Source organism: Sorex fumeus, unplaced genomic scaffold, assembly GCF_029834395.1.
Source record: "Sorex fumeus unplaced genomic scaffold, SorFum_2.1 ptg000047l, whole genome shotgun sequence".
In the NCBI taxonomy this organism is placed as follows: domain Eukaryota; kingdom Metazoa; phylum Chordata; class Mammalia; order Eulipotyphla; family Soricidae; genus Sorex; species Sorex fumeus.
In genome coordinates, this window is record NW_026606104.1 from 1240636 (window position 1) to 1259221 (window position 18586).

The following is an 18586-nucleotide window of genomic DNA, read 5'->3' on the forward strand; positions in this document are numbered from 1 at the left end:
ATCTCAGGTGGCAGATGATAGGAGAACATCTTAACCTGTCTCTTCAGAATTGATTATTAATGGATTTTTAAATTTATAGATCCTTAATAAATTTACTTTTCTAGGCCTTCAACAAGCCAGAAAGCATGAAAATTCAGCTGTACCTTACAAGTTCAGTTCAGATGCTTTTTGTTAAATTTATTTAAATAGAATTTAAGATGTTCTTAAATTATGATATTAACTAAATAATTTAATAAATAATACTTTGGATGTTAACTAAAAGACATGTCTCAGAAGGATTTTTAAATAAAGGGAATTGGAAAATATGTTTAAGGCCCATCCAGTGATAGCCTTATTTAAGTATTTTAAGTTTCATAGTAGTCATGAATGTGCAATTGAAAACTGCCTAATTCATCAGCAGTTTATAAAATGATGAATAGTTTGAAAGGACTGAAGATGCCTGGCATAAAAGGAGTATATTAATTGAAAAAAACAAAGATTTTTTTTTCCCCTTCACATTATATAGATTTTTCTCTTAATATTTTCTTCCTCTTTTTCCTCATTAAGTAAAATCATAGGGGTGAAGGGACAGTATAGTGGGTAAGGTGCTTGTCTTACATGCAGCCAACCCTGGCTTGATCCCTGGCACTGCATCACTGGATATGATCCCAAAAGCCAATAATAAATAATACAATTTTTAAAACCACAAAATGTTGATGGACTACTCCGATCACTTGGTTTGCCCTAGTTCAGTTTTAATTTTAGTGATGTTACTATTTCCAAAAGTAGCTGAATTTGTAGTGTCTGGAGTTTGCATAGTTTACTTTATTGCTTATTATTTCAGTTAAATTTAAATTGAAAGCTTATTTACCATGAAGTCGTCATGTATTTTCTTTCCCTTTCAAGTAAAGCAACACCAAACAAATGGTGTGGGAATGAAAGAAAGCAGAAAGAATGAATTAGGGAACTAGGGGAAGAGTAAATAGTGGTTTTAGGAGAACTTGATGTCACAGCTTTCTGTTTGCCAACTTTAGAATTTCTCTCATGGTTTGCTCCTTTGATGAACCTTTGAGAACAGTAAGCAGTTCTGTATTAGAGCAGAAGATGCCTATAAGGGAGAAGCCAGCAGTAGGCTGAGGAGGAATCAGAAAGGTATCTGATGTTCTGTCAAGAAATGTGGGTTATTTCCCTGAATCAGTGGCAGAACTAAAGCAGGGAAATGGCAAAAGTACCAGTTTTGGACTGGAGAGAAAATACAGGTTAAAACACTTGCTTTGCACATAGCCAACCCAGAATTGGTTCCTAGTGCTGCATTTTGTCCCCTGAGCACAGAGCTAGCTGTAAGCCCTGAGCATCTCCGGATATGCCCTCCACACCCCAGCCTCACCCCCAATCCCCAAATAATGTAATATTTGGAAAGATTAGTCTGATGATTTTTTTAGAGATTGAATTGGAAAAGATTATGACAGAAGTAAGGAAGAAGACTGGTGAGATCTGAATTAGCACAATCACAGTCACCCCTTTGAAGAGAAAGGGGTAGGCTGCAGAAAAATTTAAAAAGGTAACAATACAGGACACAGTCTGCCCTTGGATATGGGAAATGAATGAGAGCACAGACTGTAGGGTGATTCCTTTCTGCCCTCTGTGGATGGTTGGATGGAAAGTAGAGAAGGATGCTATAGGAGGAAGAACCTCTTTGAAAGATACCTCTGTCTAGAACATGTGTGTGAGGAATTTTAGATACGGCAGAAAACTTAGAGAGCACACCTAAAAGAAAGTCCGTGAAAGTGGTTGAAAAGCCAGAGTAGGAGGAAGTGTATTGGAATGGAAAGTCAAAACAGAGATGAACTTCAAAAGAGAGTAACTCTAAATGCTGCCAATATTCAAAAAGAGGAGAGAAACATTGTACATGGACTTGGCGATATGAGGCTATCCAGAGTAGTTTCCCTATAGCGGTGCAATGAAGCCAACTTGCAGGGGATGAGAAGTAAATGAAATTAATAAGCAGTTTATACTGCAAAATATGTCTCTACGGTAGAAAGGAGGAAGGCATTCATCAGAAAACGGGTTCAAGGTTCTGGAAATTAACTAGAAAAGAGAGTGAAGATAACAGGAAAGAGGAAGTGAGGCTTATGAAACTAAATTGCTGGAAAAAGCAGCAATTTTAAAAAGTGATTTAGGGTAACAGAAACTAGATAAGGAGACACTGTGCCACTGTAGTGCTTCTTCATAATAACATGTAGGGATAGTCACAAAGTAATTAAGACTAGTTTTAAATATAACATTTCTGTTAGATATTAGTATGGTAAGGGATTCGTTTCGATTTGGAAAATTATAAAATTCCTAAAATCCTGCACTCACATTTATATTCAACACTCTTCACAGTGTTGAATTTGTACAGTTAATAATATGTTAATAGTCCTTTATATTGAAGGAACAGTATATTAAAATATCAGTGTAATGGAGTCACAAGGAATAATACAACTATTCCTAAAGAAGCCTTTAAAGAAGCAATTTAGATTTTACATACTCTCGAGAGCAGATAAAATAGGTAGAGGCATTTGTCAGCTACATATTGAGCTGAAGTTTATGTAGAGGTGAAATTGCTCATTGTGGCTGTTTCAGACCTGTTATAATCCTTGAGGACTTTTACTGCCTTAGAAAAATGGAAGACTCACGGGGTGGGAAGTGAGCTGAGATTGGAATTTCATGGATAGGTTGGGTTCATGGAAGAAGATAAGTTGAAGAAGTTGAAGTAACTTGTAAAATTTTCTTTAAAATGTTTTTGGAGGGGAGCAGTAGTACAGTGGGTAAGGTGCTTGTAGTGCGCAGCCAGCCCGGGTTTGATCCCTGGCATCCTGTATAGTCCCCAACCCCTACAAGGAGTGAACTCTTGAGTGCAGAGCCAGAAGTCAGGCCTGAGCACTGCCAGGTGTGAACAACAACAACAACAACAAAATTACAAAAAAATAAGTAAAAATAATAAAATGTTTATTAATTATATTAAATGTTCACAAATCCTTCGTTAAGATCTAAACTCTGTATTGTCGGGTATTTTTAAATTCATGACTTGCCAGATGTGAGTACAAAGTAATTTTTGTAAATTTTTAGAAATCCTAGCCAATTTTAATAAAGTTGTATTTGTGCAAAGCAAGAGCCTTTTAAAATCTTCCACATTGAAAAAGATAATTATTATTTCCAGAAACAAACAAAAGATCTTATGTTTTTAGTGAACAAAAAGATATAATAAATTGAACTAAGTCCATTATATCATGCCTCAAGTATCATTTCCACATTATCTTGTCTGTTAATCTGCTGATGCAAGGCCCAAAACTTTCATGTGCCCATTGTCTAATTTGTATTGTAAGAGTTTTAAATTAGGTGTTATCTAAAGTTTCTTCAGTGAGTATTAATTTTACAGGTGTTAATTTCTAGTGTACTTATAATTATTTATCTTCATCACATTTTCAATTCTTAATTCCAAGGTTTCATGTTTAACCATAACTCCTACCATTTTAAATGTTTATTTTATAGAAATAAATTTCTGACTTTAAATAATTAAAAACTGTCCTCTGTTAACATACAATTCACATTCTGTGGATTAGTAATAGGTTGAATACCTGTATAGGATCTGCAGGTCTTTAAAAGTTTAAGGTGAATTATTAAATAACAGAAAATTTCCTTTTCGTTTTCAGTTTCTCTGAAATTTATTCTTCTTTGGTGATTTATTCCTTTGAATGCTGCCCAATTTAATTTTATTTTATCAAAGTTTTATATTCTTCTAAACAACTGTTTGTGTTCATACAAAGTCAGGATTGCAGTTTGACTCCCAGATCAGGTGAAATTGTGCATCTCTTACAGCATTCCTCCATTCTAAATTTTAATTACATAGTTTTTATTTGAAGTTTCTTGTATATTGCTCCTCTTTTTTGTTAACATCTGAGTTTAAAAACATCTTTAGTGATTGAATTGGATGTTTACTTTTGCTTACCGCTTAGAAATTAATCCAGCATGGTTACAATGCAGGTGTGGAAATAAGGGAAGTGAACAGAGAAAAATATCAATATTCTGAGCTAGAGATCATCAGGAAACAAGACAAGAAAATAACTAATTTGATTTGTGTTCTAATCACATCCAAAGAAACTACTTCCTACTTGCCCTTTCCAGCTTTTATTGGAAAGTGCAGAAATAGGAGCACAGTGAGATATGGAGCAGTGAAAGGGCACAGTATATGACATCAGACCCATAAATGACTTTAAAGTGGGACACTAGATAAGAGACCAGTGTTTGAGGCACCAGTAAATTTACATCTATCCTATGTAAATTGAGATTGAACTCTTGTGTTTTTAGTTCGGGTTTTCAGCTGCCTATTAACAAGCAATTTAGTGTGTTGCAGTTGCAGTTTTTACATTTTCTTACTGTTCTTGATTTGGGTACAAGATATAAATGTATGCATAAGGATAGCAGTAGTACTGTAGAAACTGTATCATTGACTTTTATTGATGTCTATAATAGGAATGCTGCCTTTTAAAATCTCTTTGCTTCCTGTTTTAGTAGGGTTCTTTAGCAAAAGCTCTGAGTAAAGTTTATTTTGAAATGTTTGTTTCCTTATGCATAGATTCGATGTTACAGAGTCCCAGATCATAATTATAATATGCCAGCTTCTCACAGGAACCCTGGGACCTTGGTTCTGGAACTTCACGGTAACTGCTAGAATATTCATGCTGTCCAATGAACAATGGCGTGAACTCAAAACAGCACCTTTGTCATGCACAGAGTAATTAAAAAGTAAAAAGTCAACCTGTTGGTATTTCACAGACAAAAGGTCATGAGAAAACAAATAATTTTAATATACTAGGGCAATAAAAATCCACCCTATTAAAATTTTTTCAAAAATAACATTTCTGGTGATTTGATACTAAAAATAATCCTCCTGGCTTACTTATTGCACCTAATACTATTTTTCACTTTATGTGATTTAGAAGGAAAATCCCTTTCCACCATGAAATATTTTTAAAACATTTGTATTTTGAAAAAATGAAGAGAGCCAGCAGTTTTCCTTATATGCTAAGTTGAGAAAATTCTATAAAACATTGGGAAGATTTTGTTTATTCTCTTCACTTCTTTAGTGTATCCTTTAAGCAGTCTGATACTAATTCCTTTGCTTGGGTTTTCTATGATCTCGATTTTTTAAAATTAATGCTAAAAGCAATTTTCATTTCTATTTGTTTTATGTTCTGTTTTCCTTTCTGAACTGTGCCTTTAAACTAGTATTCTTAGCTTCTCATGTTACTGTGGTCAACCTTTGAACAATCTCCTTTTCTCAGATTTTTGTAGTAAATCCTTAATTACAAGAGTAAGTAACATTATTTCCTCTCATAATTGTAGTTTTGACCTTATGACTTTCAAACATTAAAAAAGATTCATTAGGAAATGGTTTCCCAGTAGAACAATTTAGAATCTCTTGCACATTTGTAGTTTATTTACAATAAAAATAGAAATTAGATTCATTCCACTTATTTTACAGTTCATGGAGTATTCATCTGGACACCTGGCAGATCATTTTAGTGAAAAGGTTTCCTACATTAATTCCCTAAGTCCAGAAATGCTTCACTAAAGTGAGAGAAATTGTGAGCTTCAGGTAGCAAAGTTCTTCCTGAAAGGTATCCTGCAGTGCTTTAAGTCCATTTATTCAGGAGCAGTAGTGAAGACGTTGGATACACATTAATAGTGATAGATTTTCTATATTTTCTTTCAAAATACATTTGAATTATGGAGCATACTGAGAAATGTTCTATAGGAGCAAAGTTGAAGAAAGCCATTATCAGTTGAATTTGCAGTATAGTCAAGTAAATTATTTGTGGGGTTTCCTCAGAGAGCAGAATGATGTGCATTATTCAGGATGTATCATTCTTTCACACCCCCTCTACCCTAACCTCCCGCTTTCTCCAAAGGTCTGAGGGTTTATGCTTACTGAGCTTCTATTATTATGTGTATGAAAGGTCCTTTCTACTGATGTTACTAGTAAAATTAACAGTCAGGATGTTGACTGAATTATTTACTCACACCTTGTTTGACTGTGATAACAAGGTACACTACATTTAGAGAGCCCCTCCCATTAAAATGTTCCTATAAATGAGTGCATTTACCATCATGATTAAAGTTTTAGAAAAGCTTTCTTTTTTCCTCCAGGTATAATGTCTTCACTTTGGCCTGTTGCTAACTTGCAGAGATTTTTTTTTTTTTTGCTTTAAGTATTTCTTGCTGTAACAAATGTAGTGATTGAATTGAAGTTATCAGATGCATTTTAGAAAGTAAGCTTTGGAATTTTTATTTCTAATGTATTTCCAGATTAGGAACTATTGTGTTAAAATACGAGAAACATCATTCTGAAAGTTCGGATATCTGAGTGATAGCAAGTTCAAACCTGACAAGTATTTGCCTCCATTAATTGGTAGACTGAAAATTGAGAATTCCCATGCTATGTAGTAATAATATTCCTGTTTTCTTTTAACACTTTCCCACTTTCTCTATAACCTTAGGAAAGCTAGTCAAAAAATTTGACTAAATTTCCTCATGTATAATATGATAAGTCAAATAGTCATGAAAATTAAGAATAAAAGATATGTGCTCATAACACCTGGCATATAGTAAATATTCTCTGTCATTTCATTATTAATTTGTTAATCTGAAACCTATGTTACTCCTACTCTTCTCCAGAATTCTTCACTTTTTTATTATGAGTTTTTCTTACCAATATTGTGGTGTATTGAATTTCTAAACTGATCCTCATTTTAAATTAACAATTTACTAAAACTTCAGATCCATTTACTAATAATTGTTAGACTATAGTTAATGATAATCTAATCTTTGAATAGGATTCCACACCTCCAATAAATAACTTTAAAAGAAATGTTTATTTTAAAATAATAGCTTACACAAGTAAAATTATTAAGAACTAGGGGTTTTTTGACATTGTGAATTTAGTTCTGGAACATATTCTTTTTTTAACCAGAGAATAACCAAGCCAAAGACAACACAATTTTATTTATATGCATACTTAACAAAAAGTATTTGTCACAAATTAATTGCAAGTATACTTTTAAAGTATCATGGTCATGTTATAAGTGTTGAAAATAAAGAGATGGACTAAATAGTCTTATTTCTGATATTAAAGGAGAAAGATATAGAAAAGTTCAGGAAGGACTGGAGAGAAAGTACAGTAGTTAAGGCACATACCTTGGCTGCATCCTATCCAGGTTCTGTCCCTTGCATCCTATATGGTCCCCAGCAGTACCAGGAGTGATCCCTGAACAAAAATCAGCCCACTTCTGGGTATGGTCCCAAAACCAAATAAGAAAAGTTTTGGGAAAAGATCATTAACCTGCTTATCAACTCTTAACAGTATGTTCTTAAATCTCACATCCCTCAATAGTCATATTAAAGTTCAAATGAAATATATTTGCTAGTTATCTTAGAATACTAAGAAATAAAAATGAAACTTTCAGTATAGACACATTTTCTTCAGTTAACCAACTTGTATAATTTGGAACTGTATTATATAGTTATCTTTAAAAACTGTATTTCTGATATTTTAACTGCCCTGATCCGGGAATTCTCCACTGCCTTTTTATGGTGATCAAGGTTCCCTGTGATCTTCATTCCAGGTAGAATCTCTGTTCCATTTTTAGAGTTAGAATTACTCGCATTCATTTAAGACATTTTAGTCTCTTTGCCTCTTACACAATATACCACTCAGCTTATAGGGAATGACAGACCCAAAAGATGCCTTGTGTGTGTTGAATGTGTGTTGAATGCCACAGTTAACACCTCCCATCAGAAAAATGGCAAAGCTTTAGTTCCAATGAAAGTTAGTTTCCTTCTTTCCTTCCTTTGCCCCACTCCAGGACAGCCACCAGAACATTGTTCCTGGCTTGTTGCAGGAGTTTATCCTGTTCAAAATACTCGGATGCATTATCCAAGCAATTGGGGAAGTAACTTTTCTCCTTTCACAACCGGAATGAAAATAAAGTTATTTTAAAAAAGCAATACCAAGTAAAGTTATTCAAGGACTTTTATGGTTACAGGAAATTATGTTTGCTATTATCTCACTTCTTCTTCTGAAAATAGAGTGCTACAGATGTACTTGTTTTCCCATTTTTTCCCATAAAGCATCCTGGTGTTTTAGTTGCATGTCTACCCTGTATCACCAGGTCCTGAAAGGCTTAACTTTGGTGTAGTTATGGAGGTTGATTTTGTTTATTCTTTGTTTTCTACTCTAAGTTCCAGCACTAAGGAATATTGTCACCCATTTTGAAAATAATAAGTTGAGGGTGTGACACAGCAGCAAAGCACTTGCCTTGCATGCATGGGATCTGGGTTCAATCTCCAGCCCCACAAAGAGCAATAAAAAAAAATTAGAAAAACAAGTGACTCTAGAAATAACACATTTCTGCCCTTATATAATATTATCCCTTCTAGATAACCGTCTTTCCTAAATAGCTCAAAAAAGTAAAAGAGTCCCTCCAAGCATGTGTTAATCTAAATTCAGTTTCGTTTTGTGAGAATTCTTAGTGGGAAGGTAGAAAAATTTATTGTCACAGATTGTCAGTCTCTTCTAAACAGAACCCTTAACTCTTATTCATTGTCAGTCATTTCTGCTACCTGTCCTTCCTTGGCTTGCTTCATTTCTCTCCTGTGGCACCTTTGTATTGCACCTTTTTTACTGATAGTCAAGAGTAGAGGCAACCTCAAAGAGTAGTGCTAGACAGTGTTCATGACTCTCACACCTTGAGGTATCAGGGAATAGAGTATTCCTTTAGACCAGATAAACTGGAACAAATATTCTGGTAAGTAAGTCTTCTATGGGCCTTCCTTTTGGCATTAAGGCATTGTTAATTAAAATACAGTGACAATATCTGAATGGTTTAGAACATTTTTCCCAAATTTCCAAGCAGGCCACCCTTTACCCTATCAAATGATGTAGACCAAAGCTTTCAACCTTATTACACTTGCAGATGGGCACTGGTCTGCTGACTGGCATTTGAAAACCGCTGCCCTAAAGACCCAATCTGTAAAGATCTGTTTCATGTTTCCTATTCTCTTTTACATTCATCCACGGTACAAAGATAAACTGCATGAGGTTCCCTCCACTTTTATTTTGTAATTCTATACTTCTGGCCCTTCCCCTCCCAAAAGGCTGCTTCATATGTCCAGCAAAATGTTGTAAGATGTCTACCCTTCTCCACCCAAGACAGAGTCGATCATCTTTGACACCTGCTTAGTCTCCTGAGTCTGCTACTGTGTGTAATTCCCCCTATTGGCAACACCACTCACAGGTCAGCTCTACAGATTCTTCTTAGCTTAATTCAGTTCCATTTTTTTTCCTAATGTGTATATCAAGATAACTACATCACGATATGTTTGCAGCTTAATAATCCATTTAAAAACATTCTTTAGCAAACAAAGAGCAGTTTTACAGTTGTGAGAGACTGGTTGCAGCCACGTTGTTTATTACAAGCATGAAGCTTTCAATAAAGATTGTAACTTAAGCTCAGAATATAGGTTTCTGCTTGAAGTATCAGACTTAGAATTGGGGGCTCTGTTCTAATCTGGAAATTGAACCCCCTTGCTATTGTTGATACCTATTTTTTTTTAGACTGCTTACTTTTTAAAAAATTACCTTAATGGCTAAACTATTTTATTTTTAAACTAATATTATAAACAAAGGTCTGCAGTGATTAGTGTCCTTCCCATCCTCACCCGCCAACTGCCCAGTCCCTACACTGACCTCTCCAATAGGTAACCTGTTCTTACCCTGTCATGTATTTTTCCAGAAATTTGTTATGTAAATATTGGCAAGAATAAAAATTAAGTATTATTTTTCTTTTTTACATGAAAAGTAGCATATATATGTACACATATATATTCTGTGATATCTTTTTGGGGACTTCCATTTCTTTGATTTTATTCTATATCACTGTACAGGGAGCCTCCTTGTTCTTCCTTTTTTTTTCATTTTTTTATAAGCCCCCAGATATTATTTGGAAGGACTATAATTGCTATATTGATATAATCATTCTGTTATTGCGGGATGATTTGAATTTTGCTATTATGAAATATGTTCTACAGAATAGCCTTGCACACATTTGTAAACAGATGGGTAGGATAAATTTTCATCATTAAAAGGCATTTGGACCCAACAATCTGAGATGATACTCTCAAGATTATACAAAGTGCTGGTCTCCAGAAGGAAAACTCCAGTTAATGCTTTGCTACTCAATCTTTTTTCCCAGAATCTTTTTTTTTCAGACTTTCAAACTTCTCATTTCTGCTGCCCTGTTTTTGCACCAGGTTTATCTCTTCTTGACTCTAAAGTCATTTTCAGCAAACTTCAAGCTAATTCTTGGCCACTTTCTGATCTTCTTTCTAGAAATCTTAAGGTACTTACTTAGGGTAAAAATTTGAATTTTTTTTTTCATAAACATACAATGGAGGATGTTAATATATCTAAGGGCAGTAAGATTTGCAAGATCGCAGAGATTGATGTAACTTTAGTAAAAGCTCTCTATTTCTTCCATTTGATACTACAAAGCCCTTATTTCATTATTTTCTATTATATAACAGTATGTTATAATCCTCTGCTGATGTTTAAAATTTAATAGACATATAGCTATTCCCCCCGCCCCCCCACTTTTTGGGTGGGAAAGGTTAAGCTATAGTTTCAACCCAATCTTAATGAGTCAGAAATTTACTTTTGAAAGGAGGGGTTTTTATTGCTCTGTGAAATTCATCAAATTTAAAGACTGAATTTTATTTGATTATGCTCATAACAAATTTTTGACACCTCCTTTTCCCCTTTCCTCAATATTTGAGATTTTTTTTTCTATTGTGCATGATAGAGGAATGCTGCTAAGCTTGCAAGTAATTAACTTGAAATTGTTTTTGAGTAATTCTGCTTTTTTGGCTTTTTGTACCTAATCAGAATTGATGTGACTGAAGTGCAAATCTTCATAATAATCATGCATTTGCTGGCAGTGATTGGAGGACCACCTTTTTGGCAATCTATGGTAACTGTTCACATTGTGTATCTCATAATGCATGTTGTCTTTTGCTTGTGTGTTCTAATATAGGATAATCCAGGTAAAGGGTGATATGTAAAATTATTTTCTTTTATGAAAATGAAAGGGAACAACAAGAGTAGGACATCTACTTCTCTTTAGGGTATGGTGAATTTTACCTTTACTACTAGAGTTCTGTCATACCGTAGGTTCATATAAAATGATATGAATCATGTTGTGTCATTCCTTTACAGCTAAGGAAGCAGCAGGTAATATGGGCAGTTCTTCAATAACCAGATTAAAATAGGCCTTTGACTTTCAGGATTTTCTTTTCAGGGACTGAAGAAAGATAGCACAGTAGATAGGGTGCTTGCCTTCCATGCGGCTGGCCTGGGTTCAATCTCTGATACCCTATATGGTCTCCAGAGCCCTGAGTACTGCAAGTTGTGACCCCAAAACAAACCATCAACACCACCCCCCCAAAAAAAAGGTTTTTTTCAATTTTTCAGTCATGTACTTAAGCTGAGCAGCATATTTGGCATAATAAGTTGGCTATGACCTCCACACTGAATGAATGCTTTGAAATGAAATTTCAAAAAGTATTCCAAGAATCTCCAAGATCAAAATGACGTTCCTAACCTCAGCAATCTAATTCCAGGCTTAGCAAGTTTAGGTTATAAGATCAGGTTAGGAAAACAAATTCTGGTCCCTGTCTTGTTCTTAACTGACTATTGTCATCAGTAAATGAAAAGGGGCTTTTCTGGTGATATTTGGAGACTTAGAGAAATATTTTGTATCCTATACACAATTCCCAGTACAGATTCACATAACTGACCACAGACCCCTATGTTTCTTTTTCCTTTTTGTTTTGCCCTCTGGGTTCACTGCTGAATATGCTATTTTGAATTGCATAATATTCAGCAAGATTGCTACATGCGGTGCTTTTACTTATTTGTGCCAAAATAGATAAAAGATATTTATTTAGATTCAGATGTGAAACTTTCCTCCTTTAAAGTTGAGGCCATAAAATGGAAATTGCTCTCCAAATTCTCATTAAAAGTCCTTACTGATATTTAGAAAGCAAATTTATGGTAAAAAAAAAAAAAACCAGCAAATGTTATAATGCTGGTTCCAGAAGATTAACTCTTTCACAAAGGTAAGTGATTTATTTATGTACTGTTTACTATCAATTTCCTGCTGCTGCTTTTTTTCCTTCAAGGTGGGTTTTTTTATCAAAGGTTTTGATTATCTTTTTTTTTTGATAACTTTTCCCTTGGTTGTTTTCAATTTACCTTTCTAATTTAACTGTGAGTTTTTGGCATACTATATTTCAACACCAATCCCACCACCCGTGTCAGCTTCCTTCAACCAGTGTTCCTGTGCTCCTTCCCATCCCACCCTCTTCCCCTCAACCCCTAGCTGCCACCTTGACAGCTACATTTCAAAGTTCAGTGGTTGCAACTTAGATCTTGTGTTTTCAGTGTTGTTGGCTCTCTACTTCAGAAATACAGCTACATACATGAACCCAACATCACCAGTATAACTGAAACCCAATCCTTTCTCATCTTCTCACCACTCCCCTACTTTCCTTCTGTATCCTCCTCTCTATCCTCTGGGGTCAAGTGTGATCTAGGCATTCACCCCTTTACTACATGCATTTCCTCCTTGGTTATTTTTTAAGGAGGAAAATTATTTTCATACTCAAAAGTCAGTGGGTGGGGGCCAGAGTGATAGTATAGCAGGTAAGGCACCTCCCTTGCATGTGGCAGACCCAGGTCCAATCCTATGTGGTCCCCTGACCACCACTGGGAGTGACTCCTGAGCACAGAGCCAGGAACAATCCCTGAGCATTGCCGGGTGTGGCCTAAAAACGAAAAACAAACTCTGGATGATTTACACATTCAAGAAACAAAATACATTTCTGTGTATTTCCCACAAGGCTATTTCCTTCTGAATGTCTTAAATCTATCTTTCCTCATGTCATCTTTATAAAGTAAAAAATCTTTTACCTTGAAAAACACCTTTATGTAATCTTTTCATAGTTACTTTCACTGATGCTTGATTCTTTTAAATATGGGCGTTAATTAAACTATAAGACACCTTTTGGAACTCAGTGAAGGTAAATGGTGAGCATAGGAGGTTTCAAAATTCATTATGTTTAACTAAAGACTATGTGCTGTAATTTATTTCTCTTCTGAAGTGAAAACTTTAGAATTGCCCTTAGACTTAAATAATTAAGACATGGGGATTTTTCTTCAACATGTAGTGGACATTAATACTTGTTACATTTTATTTTTATGGAATTCACTTACACAAAAAGTTTTTACAGACTTTTCACATTCTTTGGAAGAAAATATCTAATCTCAAAATGATGCTTCTATTTCTGCTGAAATTTTCAAACGTTGTACGAATATTTTGCTATGCCAGTAAGAAAAATAGCCTCACAGTTTAGTAGCTGCTATAATGCAAATGATCGAACCAAAATATGGCCATTATCATGTGGTTCACAATTTAAGATTTTTTTTTCACCACTTCTTAAAAAGATTAATTGTACTAAATTGGTATTTATTTGGATGCATAAATTCATGGCATGAATCCAAAGCACTATCCTCTGGCTGTATTGGGTTTGACACAAGACAGTTCTAACTCTTCCCAGTCTAGAAGACTTCTGGAACTCCAGAGTTTTCCTTAGGTGAAGGTCTATCACTTTGTGCCCATTTCTGTAGAGCAGCTATACTACGGACACAAGGAGTTTTTGGAGGAAGAGAACAAAAGAAAAATTCAGGGAGGTAAAAGGTGCTTGCTCTTACTGATTTTGTTGATGATAGGTTGTTCATAAATCTGTAGTTTGCTTTGTGCTCTGAGCCATTGACAAATATGCTGGCTTTTCTAATATTTATGCTAATTCTTTCAGCTGGCAACAGTTTCCATGATCCTGAACCAAACCTTGAATACTGTTGTGATCTAGTCAGTTCAGTTGTGGCACAGATTACTTTCACAGCAGGGCTGCCAGTTATTGTTATTCGGTAGCTTAAACCTAACATAGGGATGCCCCTGTAATGGATAAATACTTGGCTTCTTTTGTGTTCTGAGGGAGTCTAGTATTTCACCTTGTGCCAGTCAGGTCCTTTGTCTCTGAAGGAAAAAGAAAACTAGCTCCAGAATATTGAATTTCAGCCAGGTGCTTTGGATTTAGATTGTAATATCCCTAGTTTACTGAAATAGAGCAAAATTTTTTTTTCTTTTCTTGGGGTTCAGTAGCAATCATGGCACCTTCACTGAAAAGTTTTGAATTAGTATGTAAAAATTGGAGCTCATTTAGTGGGGGAAGATGACCATTTAAGATATTCTTTATTTTTGTATTTTTGAACTTGATTTTTAAGTGTACTAGTTTCATTTTAGAAAATTAAACACAGCCACAGTATTACTTGAAGTCTGAAATTGATTTCAGAGGTTTTTTGAGTTATCATCTTGCAAAAGAGCTTTGTGTAAACAAGTTGAGTCGTTCTTGAGAGTTTTAGTCCTTGAGAATTCTTAAGAGTTTTGAAGAAATGCAGTAACTAAACATTTAGATTCATGCCTGCAGTTGTACTAGAGTTTTATACAACAAACACCAGAAAGTATTGTTTTCCTCTTTTTTTCCTTTTGATCTATTTATTGGTCCCTTAATCAGTATGTAATGTTCATTACTATCATTTAGTACTTTTCTTTAGCTCAAATATTATTTGAGCTATACAAACATGCCGATTCCTGCTTTTCTTTTTAATTGAATCACTATGAGATGAGCATTACAAAGCTGTTCATGATTGGGTTTCAGTCATACTATGTTCCAAAACCCATCCCTCCACCAGTGTAATTTCCAGCACCAACATCCTGAGTTTTCCTTCCCCGACCCCCACCCTGCCCCCACGGTCTCTCTTTATTTTAAAGAGTGGTCAAGGTGGTAGCCCCCAAAAAAATGTATAAACAGCCCTAATTAAATGTTTTTAATGTAAGAACTCAACACATATTAAACCAAATTGAGCATCTGGAATCTTGTTCATGTAGTCATGTCTTTCCATTACTAGAATGATAATTTTGCTTTATTCGCATTAGACAACATTTATGGTGAATTTCACAAATGGTAAAGGAAACATGCAAAAAAAGGGAGGGACTTAAAAATTCAGTTTAAGTATATTTTTTAAATGATGGACATTATACTTGAAATGTTAAATACATGATCTCAGCTTACTTAGCACCTATGTTAGGTAAATAAATTTTTGTTTACTATACAATGTATATACTACTTATGAATATGAACATAAGTATTTAAATTTTGTGGAGCTGGATGTACTTGAGTTTTATTTACCCCTGCATATGAACATCTTCTGGTTAGCCCACTGCTTCTACTAACTGTCTGCATCTTAACTGTTTGGATTTGGGAACTCTCCTGAATAGATTTTTACCCACTTTGATCTTCCATTCTTTAGTTTGTAGATTTTTTTAAAATCTAGCTAAGAGAGAGTTCAAAAACCGCAAGAAGGAAAAGGCAAGGTGCATTTCTGTTTCGTTTTGTGTGGGGGCCACACCCAGTGGTCCTCAGGGGTTATTCCTGGCTCTGCACAGAGGAATTACTCCTGGTGGTGCTCAGGGGACCATATGGGATGCCAGGGATCAAACCCAGGTCAGCCAAGCCCTAGCCACTGTACTATTGCTCTGGTCCTTAATTTATTTAGTTTGGGGACCCTATCTGGCAAAGCTCAGGAGTTACTCCTGGCTTTCCATACTCCTGGCATGGTACACTTCTTTTATTAAAAAAAAAAAAAAATCTGGGAAGCAGCCTGGCTTATTGTTGCCAGACTTCTGGCCTGCATTAGTTAAAACTTTGCTTATGACACAAATTAATAAGATTGGGATTCACTATTCTCTTCGACTTTGGTGTCAGATATGTGAATGACTTCTATATTTCCCCCCTTATTTCTTGAGACTTACTATATTGCTTATAGTGAAAGGGATCAGGGAATTTCTATTAACTATTTACCAAACTGTGAGGATTTTGAGAATATTCAAAACATGAATCAAATAGTTTTCTAATTTCAATTTTTGTACAAAAATTTTAATTTTTCTTTCTTTTTACTCATTAAAGATTCCAGTGCTGAATATTCAAATGAAAATTTTTCCTGCACTTTGTACAGTAGCGGGGACCATATTTTCCTGTACAAATTACTTCCGTGTAATCTTCACAGGTGGTGTTGGAAAAAATGGATCAACAATAGCAGTAAGTATATCATAAGATTTCCAATGATTGTTGGAACACTGGGGCTTGGTTATGTGGTCATTTTGTTTTTACTTGAATTGGGGATGAGGGGACCACCTGATAATTTAGAGTTTCAGCTTTATCTTTTTAAAAAGTAAAATCAAGGGCCAGAGAGATAGCTAAAAGGGCTGAGCACATGCTTCGCACGCAGGAGGCAATCTTTGACACTGCCTGATACCTTGAGCACTGCTGGGGTTGACCCAAGTGCACAGAGCTAGAAGTAATCTCCCAGCACTACCTGGTATGCCTCCTCCCATCACCAACAGGAAAAAGTATCCAGGATTTGTCCACCGCATTTACTTCATATGCTTGTGTTTGCATATTTTGTTCACTTATTAGTGTAAATCTCATATAACTAGTATAAATTATACATATATTTTTATACACGTGTATTTTTTTTAAGTATGACTTGTTTTGTAAAATAAGCCTAACTCCCAAGTAAAGTCCTCAATTATATGGTACCCAGTCCATATTATTGATTTTCATTACTTGTACTGAAAGCGATAAGCTCTCAAATGTTGTAAACTTTAGTTTACTAATGAAGGATACTGAGTTCTAGAAATGACTGTCTCTGGACTGGAGATAATTAGGACTAAGGCACATGTGGCTGACCCCAGTGTTATTTCCAGCATCACCAGGAGTGATACCTGAGAACAGAGCAAAGAGTAAAGCCCTAAGCACCACCAGGTGTCACCACCCCCCACCTTTCCAAAAACAAAACAATTTACTGGCTCAGACACTACGGTGTTCTCAATAGTCTGAGTTGATCTTCTTCCAGTATCTACTAGTATTTCATTAATTCTCTTTTCTCTGCACAGGGAACAAGTGTCCTTTCTCCTTTCCTTCATATTGGATCAGTGATTACATTAGCTGCAATGATCTACAAAAAATCAGCAGTTCAGCTTTTTGAGAAGCATCCTTGTCTCTATATACTTACATTTGGTTTTGTATCTGCTAAAATCACTAACAAACTTGTGGTAAGCACCAGATTTTTTTATTTGTTTGACTTTTAATTTGCATCTCAGTGTAGTTTGAGGGCTATCATTTTTCATTTTGTAGCACCTAAGCTGTTCAAGACTGTTCTCCAGGGGCTGGAGCAATAGCAGCACAGCGGGTAGGGCTTTTGCCTTGCATGCGGCTGACCAGGGTTCAAGTCCCAGCATTCCATATGATCCCCTGAGCACCACCAGGAGTAATTCCTGAGTGCAGAGTCAGGAGTAACCCCTGTGTATCACCAGCTGTGACCCAAAAAGAAAAAGAAAAAAAAAAAGTTTGTTCTCCAGTCAGTCTCTTGGCATGAACATGGAAGCAATTTTTTTTTCCTGTAAAACCACATCTGAGGTTATTGGAGCTCTCTCCTTTATTCGAAGTTCAGTTTGTTTATTTAGCTAATTTGCACTCTTTAATCTCTACATTCAAAGTAAGACCTTTAAGGAAGAACAGCTGAGGGTGGGGGCTTATTAGATAGATAGATAGATAGATAGATAGATAGATAGATAGATAGATATTCCTCCAGTAAACAGCTCAGTTTTTTAGTTTGGGAAATGTAATAAATATTTCTATATAATTCTTAAAGCCTTTGAACAAAACTTATTTACAATTGCTCTTATGGAAAAATGCTTACCTCATTGATTCTGTTTTATTCATAGGTTGCACATATGACTAAAAGTGAAATGCATTTGCATGACACGGCATTTATAGGCCCAGCACTTTTGTTTCTAGACCAGTATTTTAACAGCTTTATTGATGAATATATTGTACTTTGGATTGCCCTGGTAAGTGCTGTCCTTTGTCCTGTTTCATGAGTTGGAGGTTGTTTTCTTGCTTCTTGCCAGTCCTTTGAAATAGATGTAATGAAATAGCCAGAGAGCTAGAACAGAGGTACTTGACTTGTATATAGCTAGCCCCAGTTTGATTTCCAGAACTGCATACGATTGCCTGAGTGCCACCAGAAATGACCCCCCTCACCCTCATCCTTAGCACAGAACCAGTAGTAATCCCTGAGCATTCCCCACAACCAAATAATGATTTGGATTGTCAGAAAACCATATTTATGAGACCTTATCAGAAATTCTGTGATGTTATCTTTGAGTCATAATTTGCATAATTTGCATTAGTTTTGCCTACTCATAAGTTACAGATTTCTAAATTTAAGGCCAAAGTTGGAAAACTATACCCTGGGAGACCAGTGGCCTGTTTTTTGTAAATAAGGTTTTATTGGAACACAGCTATGAGTGCTTATTGCTATATT

General features: G+C 35.3%; 1 protein-coding gene across 3 annotated transcripts in view; it reads left to right on the forward strand.

The window, feature by feature from the left end:
- CEPT1 (choline/ethanolamine phosphotransferase 1) overlaps positions 1–18586 on the forward strand; it is a 37528-nt gene that overhangs the window by 17880 nt on the left and 1062 nt on the right. For 2 of the 3 annotated variants that reach the window (XM_056122827.1, XM_056122824.1), the window contains exons 5-8: positions 10964–11048; positions 16165–16296; positions 17154–17312; positions 17985–18110. In XM_056122827.1, the coding sequence (XP_055978802.1) occupies positions 10964–11048; positions 16165–16296; positions 17154–17312; positions 17985–18110 (502 nt within the window). Of the gene's footprint in view, positions 1–4597; positions 4683–10963; positions 11049–16164; positions 16297–17153; positions 17313–17984; positions 18111–18586 lie in introns of all 3 variants that reach the window. The other variant, XM_056122825.1, reaches the window with a different exon arrangement.